This window comes from Spermophilus citellus (assembly GCF_964194105.1).
Source record: "Spermophilus citellus genome assembly, chromosome: 14".
NCBI lineage: Eukaryota > Metazoa > Chordata > Mammalia > Rodentia > Sciuridae > Spermophilus > Spermophilus citellus.
In genome coordinates, this window is record NC_138194.1 from 56,441,369 (window position 1) to 56,456,645 (window position 15,277).

At 38.0% G+C, this 15,277-nt stretch overlaps 1 protein-coding gene across 1 annotated transcript in view; it reads left to right on the top strand.

Annotated features, from left to right (window-relative positions):
* The window catches only part of ATP6V0D2 (ATPase H+ transporting V0 subunit d2), a gene marked incomplete at both ends in the record, with an annotated part of 62,104 nt that extends 47,731 nt beyond the window's left edge, over positions 1-14,373 (top strand). The window contains 6 exons of the mRNA XM_081266653.1: positions 2,887-3,065; positions 4,468-4,547; positions 5,908-5,985; positions 10,618-10,794; positions 12,587-12,661; positions 14,212-14,373. Coding sequence (XP_081122779.1) covers positions 2,887-3,065; positions 4,468-4,547; positions 5,908-5,985; positions 10,618-10,794; positions 12,587-12,661; positions 14,212-14,373 — 751 coding nt within the window. The remainder of the gene's footprint in view (positions 1-2,886; positions 3,066-4,467; positions 4,548-5,907; positions 5,986-10,617; positions 10,795-12,586; positions 12,662-14,211) is intronic.
* Positions 14,374-15,277: the final 904 nt, after the last annotated feature.

The following is a 15,277-nucleotide window of genomic DNA, read 5'->3' on the forward strand; positions in this document are numbered from 1 at the left end:
CTTATTGGTTTACCCCTGAATGTAATCTGCCTCCTTTCTCTTGTAGCTTTTAATATTTTCTCTTTGTTCTGTATATTGGATATCTTCATAACAATGTGTCTTGGTGTTGGTCTACTGTGATTTTGTGTGCTCGGTGTCCTGTATGCATCTTCAATTTGTATATCTGTTTCCTTTTTTATCTCTGGAAAGTTTTCTGTAATTATTTCATTCAGCAGGTTACTCATTCCCTTGGTTTGAATCTCTGTACCTTCTTCTATCCCAATGACTCGTAAGTTTGGTTTTTTTATGTTATCCCATAACTCTTGGATGTTTTTCTCGTGATTTTTTTACCAGCCTTTCTGAGTTGGCTAGACTGTTTTCAAGATGATATATTTTGTCTTCATTATCTGATGTTTTGGCTTCTACTTGCTCCACTCTGTTAGTGATACTCTCAATTGAGTTTTTAATTTGGTTTATCGTTTCCTTCATTTCTAGAATTATTGTTTGATTATTTTTTTGAGTGAGAGAGGAGAGAGAGAGAGAGAGAGAGAGTTTTTTAATATTTATTTTTTAGTTCTCGGCGGACACAACATCTTTGTTGGTATGTGGTGCTGAGGATCGAACCCGGGCCGCACGCATGCCAGGCGAGCGCGCTACCGCTTGAGCCACATCCCCAGCCCTGTTTGATTATTTTTTATAATCTCTATCTCCTGATAAAGATGTTTAACTTCTTCTTTTATCTGTTTATGTAATTCATTCTCAATGTGTTCTTTCGCTGCTTGAATTTGCTCTCTCGTATCCTCTTTAAGGTTCCATTCCATCTGTCTAAGGTGTTCCTTGAGTTCTTTATATGACCATTTTTCTGATGACTCTAGGTCCTCCTGAATATTTAGGCTGTCCTGCATTGTTGTACTCCTTTTCTTCCTTGCTTTTTCAAGCTGCTCATGTTAATTCTTGTTCTGTTTGACTGCTGAGTTACTGTTTAATCCTATAAATTTATTTGATGCTGTAGCCGCAGGTTTCAATGAAGTTATCTCCTCCGCCGTGGTCTGGTGACGTCAGTTCTCTGCCATGGTGGTATCTCTTGCAAATGGCGACAGTTAGTTTCCCTTTGCCTGTGACCAATGCAACGGGTGGGTCCTTACTCTCTCTCCCAAGCCCCGTTTCAAACCTGTGGCCACTACCTATGAAGGCTCGGTTGGCATTTTCCTCCGTAGGATCAGAAGGGCTGACCAGTTGTTTCAGCTGGATGGATTAGTGCTGAGTCACAGCTGTTTGTCTGCGGGAAGCAGGTGAATGGGAGCTTGAATTCAGCCGATCCTGGCTCAGTGTGTGTTCTGAGAGGCCCAGACTGTTCGCCCCAGATCCACGTCAGCTCAGCATTGCCTAGTGATCCTGAGCAAACAGAATTTAGATTGTTTATGACTCCCTATGCCCACACAGCTGAAGAGGTCAGAGACTTGATCTCTCTGCACCCGCCGCCATGTTGGAATCCCATTTTCTTGCTCTATCTTATTTGGACACTAGCCAGGAAGAAATCAGCACTCCAGGTTCTGGATACCCCTTACTAGTTTTTCACAAATGTATCCAGTATAGTAATTTGTAGAAATGTACAAACAAGGCCTCTTGCCTTGAGCTGGGCTTCACAGAGATGTCTACATTTCTAAGATAAGAGAAGTTACCAATTGGGCTCCATGGTAACAGCTGGCAGGGGGAGGAAAGAAAGAGGAGAAGAAGCTCTCCCCTTTTCAAGTGCTGTCCTTGAAGAGTTAACTTGCCCAAAACAGTGAAAGAAAAAGCTGCTTTTATGTTAACTTCTGAATCCTTCCCCTTACATGCTGGGTATAAAATTCTGAAACTACCTGAACTCGGGGTTCAGGGGATTGAATGATTACAGCAAAAGCTGTGCCCTCTGAACCTGGCTGCAGCCCAATAAAACTGTTTCCTGCTATCTTCGGTGCCTTGCCTCATCTATCCCTACAACACAACTACAATCACCACACCACCCTTTGTTTCTTTTGCATAGCATGTGTACGCTTCATTATTGTTTATTGTAAATGCTTCTTTGTTCAGTTAGATCCTACTTTGAACTGTATTCTGTGTAAAGCAAGGGACTGGGTCTGCTTTACTCCCCAATCTTATTTCTTGACATATCTTAGGTGCTAGAAACATGAGCAAACAAACACATTCACCCTGTTTTGAAGGCACAATTATATCAAGTAAAGAAATCACAAAAAGTATAAACCTATGGGCTCTTGAGGACATGGGTTGAATGGCTAGAAAATTCACTACCTGGTCTCATAGAAGGAAAAGAACACAGAATATTTTTAGCATAAATTTTGAATTTTCTGTGATAGACTTCACTGTTGATTTTAATAGTCAATTTTTAAAGTAGAACGAGGTGCTCTATGTCTATCAAGAGTGTAGTCCATTTTGATAAATCAAACACTTCACACCCTCACTTCTATTCCACCACATCTGACAATTATTACATAATGGCCATCTTTTGCATATTCCTACCAGCCAGGGTTTTTTGTTGTTGTTGTTGTTGTTTTTAATTCTGGATATTGAACCTAGGGCTTCACATATGTAGGTAAGTGCCTTCCCTCTAAGCTACATCCCCAACCCCACCAGCTAAAGTTTGTTAATTAGTTGATTGTGGTTTTTTAAACTATGACTGATATTTTTACCCACCTCAAAGTTTAAAATTTTTAGTTTAAAAATTTTAAAATGTTCAAGAGCTTTGTAATGTTGTGAACAACCAATAAAAAAAATTTAAAAAAAATTTTTTATATGCTCCCTTTTTAAATGAAAGAGATTATGGCTGAACTGTATGTTTTTACTTGTGGGATGCTTCTTTTCTTCATGCAGTTGGTTCTCTAATATTTGAGTCTTCTTCTAAACCAGGTGCAGTTACATGATAGACAATGTGATTCTACTGATGAATGGTGCATTGCAGAAAAAATCCGTGAAAGAGATTCTAGCCAAGTGCCACCCATTGGGCCGTTTCACAGAAATGGAAGCTGTCAACATTGCAGAGACCACTTCAGATCTCTTTAATGCTGTTCTGGTTGAAACACCATTAGGTATGCATGCATAAACTGCCCATGTATGCTATCCCAGTCAGTAGAAAATGTGCTTTCAGTTCATAATTTTTTCTAACATGATTGTATTTTTATACAATACAGATTTGCTGCAGTTGGGGGGGGGCATTTAAAGATTCTTCTAATCTTTTTTTTTTTTTTTTTTCTGAGGGAGGAGTAGCAGGAATTGAACTCAGGGGCACTCAACCACTGAGCCACATCCCCAACCCTATTTTGTATTTTATTTAGAGACAGGGTCTCACTGAGTTGCTTAGCACCTCGCCATTGCTGAGGGTGGCTTTGAACTCACAATCCTCCTGCCTTAGTCTCCCAAACTGCTGGGATTATAGGAGTGTGCCTTTGTGCCCAGCAGATTCTTCTAATCTTGATCCATCATTTTTCAGGCCAAGATAAGTGAATCAACCTGCTTAGGGTCACATGTGAACCATTCATAGTGGAGAAGAAGCTGGGGATCATCTTCCAACTTGCAAACCCTGTACTATAAATGTTCATTTATTATTATTATTATTATTATTATTATTATTATTATTATTTAAAAATGCAATCTTATTCTTTAACAATGCTAAAGGAATAACTTTATGAGTATTATTTATCTATTATTGTCAGGAACTCTGGATAGTAGCATTTCACTGTTAATCATTTGTCAAAATAGATGCCTTTTATTTTTAACTTGCTGGGGATTAAACCCAAGGCCGCCTGTGTAATAAGAATGTACTCTACCACTAAGCTGCACCCCTAGCCAAAATGATTGCCATTTAAGACAGAAATTTAAAAAGGCAAAAAAAGAAAAAACTTTGTGTCACCCTTTTGTGTCTAAGGCTAAGGCAGCATGGCCTATGGAAAAGGGGTGAGTCTAGAATAAGACAGACATGAGCCGAAGTCAGGCTCTGCCTGGTCTCACCAAGGTGACTTGGGACTATTCAATTTATCCCAGTTTCTTCATTTTGGAAATAATCATATCTTGTGGTAACAGAGTTTTGCAAACTAACTGTGACATAATTTTTATTCATAACAGCATAAATTAGGTTGCAAATGATAAATATTACTACTAGATAAGCAGCCATGTGTTGGGAATATAAAGGAGGGATTTCAAAAAGTGAGCCTTCAGTGAGTAGTTCCAAGGTGCTGAGAAGATTAAAATAAACCAAAATGAATTCAGTGTTTAGTACAGTGAGCAGTGTCCAGGCCTCATTCATAGTAAATGCTCTATAAACAATAACTTCTATCATCCTAATTCCTGCTAGCCTTATTGAGTCTGTAGATTGAAACTCCATAGTGTTCTCATTAGCAGTGAGCAGGGAGTCATGTATTCAGGAAACGTTATCTACACTTTATAACCTTGCCTTTGATTTATTTATTTTTTATGATAAATTTATTTTTTCAGCTCCATTCTTTCAAGACTGTATGTCTGAAAATACCCTAGATGAGCTGAATATTGAATTGCTGCGCAATAAACTGTATAAGGTAATGGTTTTCCTGAATATTATATTTTTCTTGATTATGTGATGTATCATAACCAGAGTTCTTTATCAACAAGTTACTTTGCCCATCAGCCAACTTCTATAATAATGAAGCTATGGAGATTTGGAATGTAGTTCTTTTTTGTCTGTCTTCCTATTGCATTCATACATGTCAGCTTCCCTCAGCCAACAAGATTTTTGAAAGGAAAAAATGCCCTGTACTTCTGTATTCCTAGCTTCATGCACAGTGCCCAGAATATAAAAGGTGTTGCTTGCATGGTGGTAGGTGGATGGATAAGAGTGGGGTGAACCATATCAATCCATTTAAAGTAACCAGCATGCATAGTAAACCTTCTGCTATATAGTGTCCCTCTCTGTCGTTGATGCTGTTATAGAGTCCCCACATCTCATAGTTAACCTGCCCACACAATTTTAAAGTACAGTGTGCCGCAATCACCAAAATGAAAAACTGGTGGCCGCCACATCACATACACCACTTTGCACAATACAACTGTCTGGACTGTGCTGCCACCATTAGAGTAGCCCTGTGTATGGACTGAGCAAATCTGTCCTTTTTCATTCCAACCTTTGTAGCATCTTTGGATACTCCCACAGGATAAATTAATATATAGTGTCATTTATGTATAGCATGCTTAGCTCAAACACATGGTCCTCTCAAAAGTATTGTACTACAAGCAATTTTTCTTTTTATAAAAAGACATGTGGGCTTTAAGGAGATGTCCCTGAGATATAACTAACAGAAGGTACCACTCTAAGCCATTTGTAGGCCTTAACTTACTTCATCTAACAGCCAAACTGGGATTTCTACCATACCCATTCCTCAGGTGAAAAAACGGAGACATGGAGATGTAGGGTTTCCTTGGTAGATGTTAGTTAGCTAGTGAGCATGAGAATTGGGATTCATACACGGGCAGTCTGACCCTGCAACCCAGTCTGTCTTTCCAATATATCCTTACACTCAAGTCATCCTAAATATGTTTCTGAGAGATTAAATGTCAGCACAGGGCCGCTAAAATCACTTGCTAAGCTCAGAAAAGAACTTGGCACTCTTGTTAGAATAGCCAGAATTAACCATGTGAAATAATTCAAGAACCATGCAAAGAAAATGCGTAATTATGAGTTATGATAAGTGCCATTTTGTTCTTTTATGGAGTTCTTTTTTAGTCTGTGCAACATGCCGCAACATGAAAGTGTCTACCAAATTTATTATAAAATGTCTCCCTATTGGAAAAAAAAATTCAATTGCCATGAAAGCATTTAATACTCCATAAAAAACTGATCTGGAAATTTCCAAAAGGAAAACATATTCATTTTATTGTTTTATGATCTTTCTTCTTTTTCAGTCTTACCTTGAGGCATTCTATAAATTTTGTGAGAATCACGGTGATGTCACAGCAGAAATTATGTGTCCCATTCTTGAGGTAAGAAAGAGCCCTGAACATTTTATGCCAAATAATGTGTTTACATACTTTTTCTTGTTTTGACCCTGCTTATATTTTTTTTAATTTAGAAGCCATGTAAAAAAATAAGCAGACACTTGATTATATATGTCATTTGATGTCTTAAATTAAGAGTAGTATTTGCCTGGGGCCCAGGGGCATAGCTCAGTGGTGGAGTGCTGGTTTGTCTACCTCTGCAGCAGATACTATACTCTTTTTAATTCCTCTTTATCACCATGATTCTATCTATGCTTAGAGGTCCTCTTGCATGAAAGTGGATTTACAAATGCATGCACGATCAGGGCAGGGAAGTTTTGCCCTCTGAAACTAAGTTTTATGTAAAGAATATTTTTAATCATAGGTTATCTGTTATGTTGACTTCACAGGTGGATAGATATTGAGGTAACCCAAAGACTTCTGATTTCAAGAAAAATCTAAGCAACATAAGAAAAAAGCAGCAACAACTGAACATCATTTGCATGTATTTTAACCTAATGTTCTGTTACTGCATATATGAAATTAGTTTTCCTCATATATCTAATCATTAAAATTTTACAGTTAAAAATATGTAGCTATCCCCTGTTGAAATTCTTAAATCCATAGCACTGCTTGAAGTAAAGATCTCCAAAAAGTAAAGAACTCCAAAACTATGTTTGTCCTTATCCATGTTATACAGGAAGAAGGTATCAAATAAATAAATAACTTTTTTTTTCATGACAAACTTAAAATCAGAAAGCAAACTAGTCTCTTTCATGCTGGTCATATAACATGAATAACCTAGTGACCTTATGAAACTATTCTCTTTCATTTCATAAATTTAGCCACACGGTAAGTCTTATTTATTATAAAAACGTCTCCCTATTGGAAAAAGTCTTATTATTTATCGTTCAAAACTAGTTTTTAGTTGGCATCATTTCTGTGGTTTAGAAGTAGTTTTGTATATCTTAAACCTAGAAGTATGTGAAATAAAATTTTGTTAAGACTTATAACTTTTCAAAAGGTATAAAATGGCGCTATTCATAGCCAACATTTACCATGCGATAGTCTATCCTGTGTGCTTTATATTCATGAATTCACATGGACTTCAGAAGTGCACAACAAAATGGGCATTTTAGTATTTGGTTTCTAGAAAGCACAACTGAGGCACAGAGAAGGGTAGTGACTTACCTATTGTTACAACTCTAGTAAGTGGTAGTGTCAGGATCTGAACCAGGCAGCCTAGCTCCTGGTTGTCAGCTCTGTATGAACTTCACCATTCACAGTTGTCCTGTATAAAGTACTAATTCATAAGCAAGATCCTACTGTATAGCCTAAAAATTCAGAAATCAGTAAGAATTATGTTTTTGTAATCCTCACTGGTGTAAAAAGACACAATAGTGTTAGAAAAATGTTTGCCCCTGAAAGAATTTGACCAAATACCTATAAGCCCACTGTTCTCATTTTCTCTTTCCTATCCTCAAAATACTATCAAATTAGAATAATTTTTTTAACTATTAAAAATGAAGATTCAGCTACCACTATACAGCTGTATATGGCATGCTGGACAACATTATAACTTTTCTAATTATATGTTCAGAAAAGATCTGTTCATTTTACATACATATTTTTCATCATATAATAACCTTCCTTTCATTTGTGCAGTTACAGATAAATTTATAAAGTTTCATATACATGCTCATTTAATCTCACTTGATGGTTTCTTCAAAAGACTTAAGATGGAAGAAGAGAGCATAAACCTAGACTTGCATGTGAAAATTTGGCCTCATTATAAGATTGTACCTCCATATGAAGAAAAGAAATTGATTAAAATTCAAAACAAATGCATTACAGTATACTATCACCTTTTGTTCCTGATCTTCCATCTACTGTAAATGGTTAATGATGCAGTACACAGGCAATAAGGTTGGGCCGGATTCCAGTTCACCTCACCCTTCCATTGCCATGGACACCTCTGCTCTCTGACCCCCACCAGGTGTATCCTTTTTCCTTTAAGGAGCTGGCAATGTGTGACCTGATCAGTTCAACTCTATGATATGCAACTGATAATTACTGAATAAGTCAACAGAATGGTTTTCTCTTAACAACAACAATAAAAATAAGTTATGATTTGACAATGAATATTTCTAGAGTGGTAAGGGCATCCAACATACACTGTGCCACACGGGAACCCAGTTCCCTGCAAAGAAAACAGGAGCTAAATCAAACCAGTAACACCCCCATTTGATTTCCTGTAGTCAGATATTGTCAAACTTCACTTAGGGATGATCAAAGAATAGTCTTTTCCTAATTCTAAAATTATAGTTCTTTTCACTGAGAGGATATTCACACACACACACACACACACACACACACACACACACACCATACACACACACACACACACACACACAGCCTCTACAGTAGAAGAATAAGGTGGATATGCACATAGTTATACTATAAGAGAAATGAAAGTATAATAGGGGTTCAAAGGAAATCATGTCCACTTAGGGAAGAAATAGAAGGGCTTGTTGTGAAAAAATGGCATTTGATGGAGCCCTCAAAATACAGGGAATTCAACATGCAGAGGTATGGTACAGGGTCTATGTGTTGCAGGCTTGGGGAAGAAGTAGTAATAAGGACAAGGAATTGGCAAGTGTACAGAATGTTCCCGTAATTATTGTGTCTGTTGAAGTCCTCTGTTCTTGACAGGGCATGTTAAGCCCTTCATGTTCTCTCCCCAGTTGCCAGTCCACCCACCTCTCTAATTGCTTCCCCGATGTTTGAATTGCAATCATTCCTCCAAAATGTCATGCCCTCCTTCACTCAGGCTCCTCCTCTGGCATGGCCTCTGCTGTCTTACATATCTGCAGTGCTGCCTACCTTGCCCTAACTCTCGCCTCAAAATCCTAACATCTTAGAACTAGAAAACACATAAAAGAACATCTGGGACAATCACCTCCATTGTTGCTCCTCCTGCCCTAATTTTTATTTTAAGGTTTCTTATTGCTGTGAATCTCCCTCTTGGCATTTCTTCTCTTGTCCCTTCAAGGTCTAAACTTACTGACAGGTCTGGTGCTATTCAGTAGCCAGAGGCAGCTGCTTTTGCTTCTCAGTTGGGCCACTCCCAGCTCCTGGCCCACCCATAATTTCCATGAGAGCAATCAAATGGATCAGACAAAACTCTCACTCTCCTTCTGATAGGAAACACCTGTTCTAACAAAAGAATTCCAGTAAAATCTGTTGCAAGTCTGGTTTTGTCACTGGTTAATTATCAGAAGTAACGATTAAAGGATAGCATAGAAAAATTCTTTTCAGCTTCTGTAGGCACATGAATAACCTTGGAATCTTGTTAAAAAGCAGATTCTGGTTCAGTAGGTCTGGACTGTGGCCTGAGACTCTGCATTTCCCTCGGGCTTCCTAGTGACAAACTCCTACTGAGTTGTGAAATACTGAGTAACAACATTGTAGAAAATATTAGAGAACTTTGAAAGTAGTAACACCACAGACTGTTCTATTGGATTCAGTAAACTGTTAAGATGTTCCTGTGTGTTGGGCACTAGTTATTCAAAAATGAACAAGGAAGAAGAGATTTGATCCCTCAAAGATCTAAGAGTGCAGTGAGCATAAAACACAGGCACGGATTTCATACTAATGTGTAAGTATAGGGCACTTCAAGTTTCTGAGGCCAGTGACCATGGCAAATACCAGGGTAGGTGGAAGAGGAATCCTGGAAGGATAGAGTAAGATGGAATGGTCAGAATAGGTAGAAGGAGAACCAAGAGATAGTAAAAACATGGACAGCAAATGAAAAGAAGGAAGTCTCTAGAATGAGTGATTGGATGAACTAGGTCTTACATGAGGATGGGAGCTAGTGGCTTTATATTGACTTACCTTGAGGATCATGTAGCCAACCCCATCCTCTTACGAATAAGGAAGCATAGGCCCTGAGAGGAAGATAACTCACCCAAGCCATAGAATTCTTAGGTACAGAGTTGGATTTTCTTTTATATCTAATCAAGGATATTAAAAAAGAAAATCCAAACCATGAAAATAGAAACAAATGGTTAAAATTATGAGCTAGGGATATCACTTAGTGTTAGAGCACCTGCCTAGCTTGCGTGAGGGCCTGGAATCAATCCCCAGCCCTGCATGTATGTGCAGGTGTGCGCTCACACCCACACCCACAATTATACTGACAACATTTAGAAAGAGATGTTAACTTGTATGAAATGCACTTTTCCCCCCCAGCACTGTGCTAGGCACTTCCACTTACATGGTCTTATTCTGTCCCTGACTGCACTATAATGCATAGTATTCCCATTTTTATGGTATTAGGCTCCATTTTTTATGTGACTGTAGTAGCCCACATGAGATGCAGGGTGTCTGGGAAATAAAACTTGGTGGGGTTTCAAGGGTCGCAGGTCATCACCTCACTGTGAGATCCTGCTCTGGGAAGCAAAGTTACTCCTTTCCAAAAAAGAGACTAAGGGAACATTAATAACATGTCTGCATTCAAATTAGACAGAGGTCAGGAAAAGAAAGCAAATCACTTCAGAAATGAATGCCTGCTTAGGGTTTTGTTTAGACCATTTTGTAGATTATTAGATTTTACTGATTTTTGTCTTGCAAATTCAGTTTGAGGCTGACAGACGAGCTTTCATCATCACTCTTAACTCCTTTGGCACTGAATTGAGCAAGGAAGACCGGGAGACCCTCTATCCGACCTGTGGAAAGCTCCATCCTGAGGGGTTGCGTTTGTTGGCTCAAGTAGAAGACTTTGACCAGATGAAGAGAGTAGCAGATCATTACGGAGTACGTAATTACCCCAGGTGCCCCAAGCACCTTGTGTGATTTCTTCTCTTTCTTTCTTTTCTTTTCTTTTTTTTTTTTTTTTTTTTTTTTGGTACCAGGGATTAAACTCAGGGACACTTGACCACTGAGCTACATCCCCAGCCCTATTTTGTATTTTTTTAGAGACAGGGTCTCACTGAGTTGCTTAGCACCTCACAGTTGCTGAGGCTGGCTTTGAAGTGTCAGTCCTCCTGCCTCAGCCTCTGGTGCTGCTGGGATTACTAGCGTGCGCCACCACACCCTGCTACCTTGTGCAATTTCTTCACATATGCTTTAGAAGCCCACACATCCAATTATACTTCCTGTCAAAAGAAGTTATAGTTTATTAGGTAACAAAGAATCATCTCTCCCAAAGACATACTTCAAGTTACTGGTCCAAGTGTGTTTTTTAAGGTTCCTGCCAAGCAAGTATTTGTTTAAATTTCTAAGGAGTGGCCACCTGAGTACTCCTTTGAAGAGCTCGATAAAACAAGTTACCCAAGAGATGATGTGGTGTTCTGGAAATGTGAGCTCATGTCAAAATTATGTGCAATACCCTGACCCAGTGGTCTTTTCAAGTACTCATTGAGGAAACAGGGCAAGGGGCCAAATATTTATCTGGACTACAGGACAGGAATGGAGATATGCATGCATTTTTCCACTCCTTTTGCCGAGTAGCAGAAATCAGGAGAGGCTGGATGTGGTGGTGCACACCTGTAATACTAGTAACTCAGGAGGCTGAGACAGGAGGATTAAAAGTTCAAGCCCAGCCTCAGCAATTTAGGGAGGCCCTAAGCAACTTAGCAAGACCCTGTCTCAAAATTTAAAAAGGGCTGGGGATGTGGCTCAGTGATAAAGCACAACTAGGTTCAATCCCCAGAATGTGGTAGGAGGAAAGAAAAAGAAAGACAAGAAACTGGGAGAGGAAAGAGAACTACTGGGATTCTTCCCCTCTGCTGGCATTGAGCTACTCTAAAACAGCCTGAAGCTTCTCAGCTCAAGGTTACATATCTCATCCCAGATTCTATTCCCTCTGACTTCTGACAGTTACATACTCTCCAGGTAACTTTTACCTGGACTAGAATGACACTCATCTTTTCCTATGGAATTTGTGTGTGTGTGTGTGTGTGTGTGTGTGTGTGTGTGTGTGTGTGTGTGTGATATGCTGGGGATTAAACCCAGGGCCTTGAGAATGCGAGGCAAGCACTCTACCAACTGAGCTATATCCCCAGCCCTTCCTGTGGATTTCTGAAGCCCTCTAGTAAACAGAAAAGTCAGCAAATGATACATGGACCTTCAAAACATCTCACCTGTAATTACATGAGACTATTCAACACAGTTTTAAATTGGTGCTTTCCCCCAATTCCCATCCCTTCCACATTTGAAATTTCATGTGAATTTTATCAGTTGTCATCTCCCCTCATGAACCCATATTGATCAAACTATAAGCGTTCACTGAGTCCAAAGAACTGGAGTGTGTAATTAGTTCTGACAGTGTATGTTGAGACTAGAATGTCAGCTTTTGCCTCTTGCCTTGTATCCCCGAATAAGTGAAGAGGTTAGAATTTCATCCACACTCTTATTATTTGGATTATTTTTCTCTTTTGTCCAGACCAGAGACCAAAGATCCTACATAAAATATTTAGGGCTTCTGGTATAGATTAAAAAAAATAATAATAAATGCACAATTTCTATATTTCTAGAAAAATATATTCACATACATTTATAATAAGTGAAGATTTCTTAAAAATTAATCTTTGTCTTTGTTTTTAAGGTATACAAGCCTTTGTTTGAGGCTGTAGGTGGCAATGGGGGAAAGACATTGGAAGATGTGTTTTATGAGCATGAGGTATGATATAAACAAAAAAGGCTATCAGTTAACATACTTTTACTGTGGGTTTTAAATATGCTCTAGTTTGGGTATTCTTTTTGTAGTTGAGCAGGCCAATCAATGCGTGTCAGTTAATAGCATATTAATGGCTGACTTGGACTGCCAAGGTTCTACGGCTTACACATGATAGCTTCATATGGAATTGTCCTGGAAAAACAGATGTGCAACCCTGGATGCTCTGGAGGAAAGCAGCTATTCCATAATTAACTAGAGAAACCAGTTAGTACCTCCTCACCATCAAATATTGACAGTACTCACCATTTGATACATCTCGTTCTAATCCATTTTCCCTTCAGGAAGGGTTTTCCATGGTTAAAACACATGGACACGATTTTAAATCTTAGGAATTATTTATATGGAAATCCATTTGGAGATTCTAGACTCTTCTCTTTCCCTAAAAAAGGCAGAGGAGTACTTAACTCATGTATAGTCAATTAGTGGACTACTGGACTGTTTTAACAAAAGTGTTTCCCCCCAACCAGGTAAATTCCCCCCAAATCTAGAGAATGTTTCTCATGTATTCATTTCTCTGAAATCATTGGTCCTTCCATCTCAATCTGACCGAAACTAATAATAGGGTTGGATTGGCTCCCGAAAGCCGTTTGGAAACTTTCTGTACCTACCCTTTAGCCATTTTCTGAGAATTCTCATGTCTGTCATAGAAAAAAGCAACAACAATGCAAATTACCCAATATAGTAGGGTTCTTTCTAAATTCCACATTATTGTGCTACTGCTGCGAAAGAGGCTGTTAAAGAAGCTGCCCTTGGCAGGGATAAGTATCTATTGCTGAGAACAGAGGCAGCCTCAGCTGCCTGACTGTTTTGTGCAGTGTTTTCAGAGCTACATGAGGAACTAAATACTTCTCCTCCTTTTTTCCATCCTAAATGTCAAAACGGAAACAAAGGAAAGAATTTCCAACTTTATTCCAGTTAAAAAAATTATTTTTGACAATTTTTGTTTGCTCACTTAGCTTTTACAGAATAAAACAACTCAACTGTATGGAAAAATGCTGCCAAGTATCTTTAAAAAGCTCATAATATCACTCAATCTAAATTCCAGGAGCCTGTGACATTGCCCCGGAGGGGAGTTAGACACCCTAAATACCTTTTTCAATTTTTAAAAGTTGTGTCCAAGAATACTTAAATGAGACAAGTTCACTAGGTAGAAGCCAGACAAATATTAGTACAAAGTTAGACACACATTCCAAAATACACCTAGAAATCTCTACCCTAGCAGCAGTGCTGCTAAAATTTGGAGTTTGTATTATGAGTCTATACACTTGGTTTTTTAAAGTGCTGCTTTCTGCATTGGTCAAAGTTCTAATGCTCCCTTTAGAACTTACTGAATTGCTACTATTTTCTTCTTCCATTTGGCCCAACTTGGATATTGTCTTTTTAAATTCAAATAAGCACTGATTGAACAGAAGCCAGTCTGTAGCTTATTATTTCATAAGTACAGTATGTTCCAGAGAAATTGATCACCCGTGTTGTTTTTTTTCCTTCCTCAGGTACAAATGAATGTGCTGGCATTCAACAGGCAGTTCCACTACGGTGTGTTTTATGCATATGTAAAGCTGAAGGAACAAGAAATGAGAAATGTTGTGTGGATAGCAGAATGCATTTCCCAGAGACATCGAACTAAAATCAACAGTTACATTCCCATTTTATAAGCCAATATGGAGGCTTCAAATGCAGACAATCATGAATGTTAAAAGTTACTGAGGAAAAGAAAAGGAATTATGCTACATTATCTAAATTACACAAAAATAAGCCACACTGTACCTTGGTGAATTGTAGATCCACTGCAAAACCAATTGACCAACCTGAAACAAAGCATTTCTTTTGTTAAGCAGCCTTAAATTTTGTTTCCACGTTTATGTTTCATTCTTCAATTAGACACTAGTTTTAATTAACCCTACAGTACTTTTCTTATTCTTACTTGGTCATGTTAAAAATCAGACCTAATGAAAATATTATATTCTTTCTTTTCCATGCTCCTCCATAGGCCCAAATACTGAAAATCTCCTTTACTTTTTAACTGCCTTTTCTCCTCAACATCCATAAAAATCAAAAGCTGGATGTAGCCAACTTAGACCACATTTAATGAGAAATGTTACATTTCTTTTCTAAGATATTTTGCCTTGGTAGAATTGAGAATGCTACACAATTCCCTTGATGCAAGTAGTGTTAAATTTGTTAATGAGTTACTTTCTCACAACTTTCTTTAAATAAAAAAGAAAACTGTCTTTTTTTGTGGTTCCTTCATACTTTACCAGAGAAGAAAAATAACCTCACTAATTGTTTTTTTGTTTTTCCATTCAGAAGCAAAAATCACAGATATTGTTTGTACAGTATGGATTCTCCATAAAACCTCAGTAAAAGTAGTGTATAATGCTACCCCGAAAGAGTAAAAGCAGCAAAACTCTGCTCAAGTCCTTTCTTTAATTATATATATGTAATTATATATATAATATATATTTTTAAATTATATAGACACACACATATTTTAAATCCTAAATCTAAAATCTGTGTTTGCTATGCTTTAAAAATTAAATGCATACAGGGCTGGGGGTG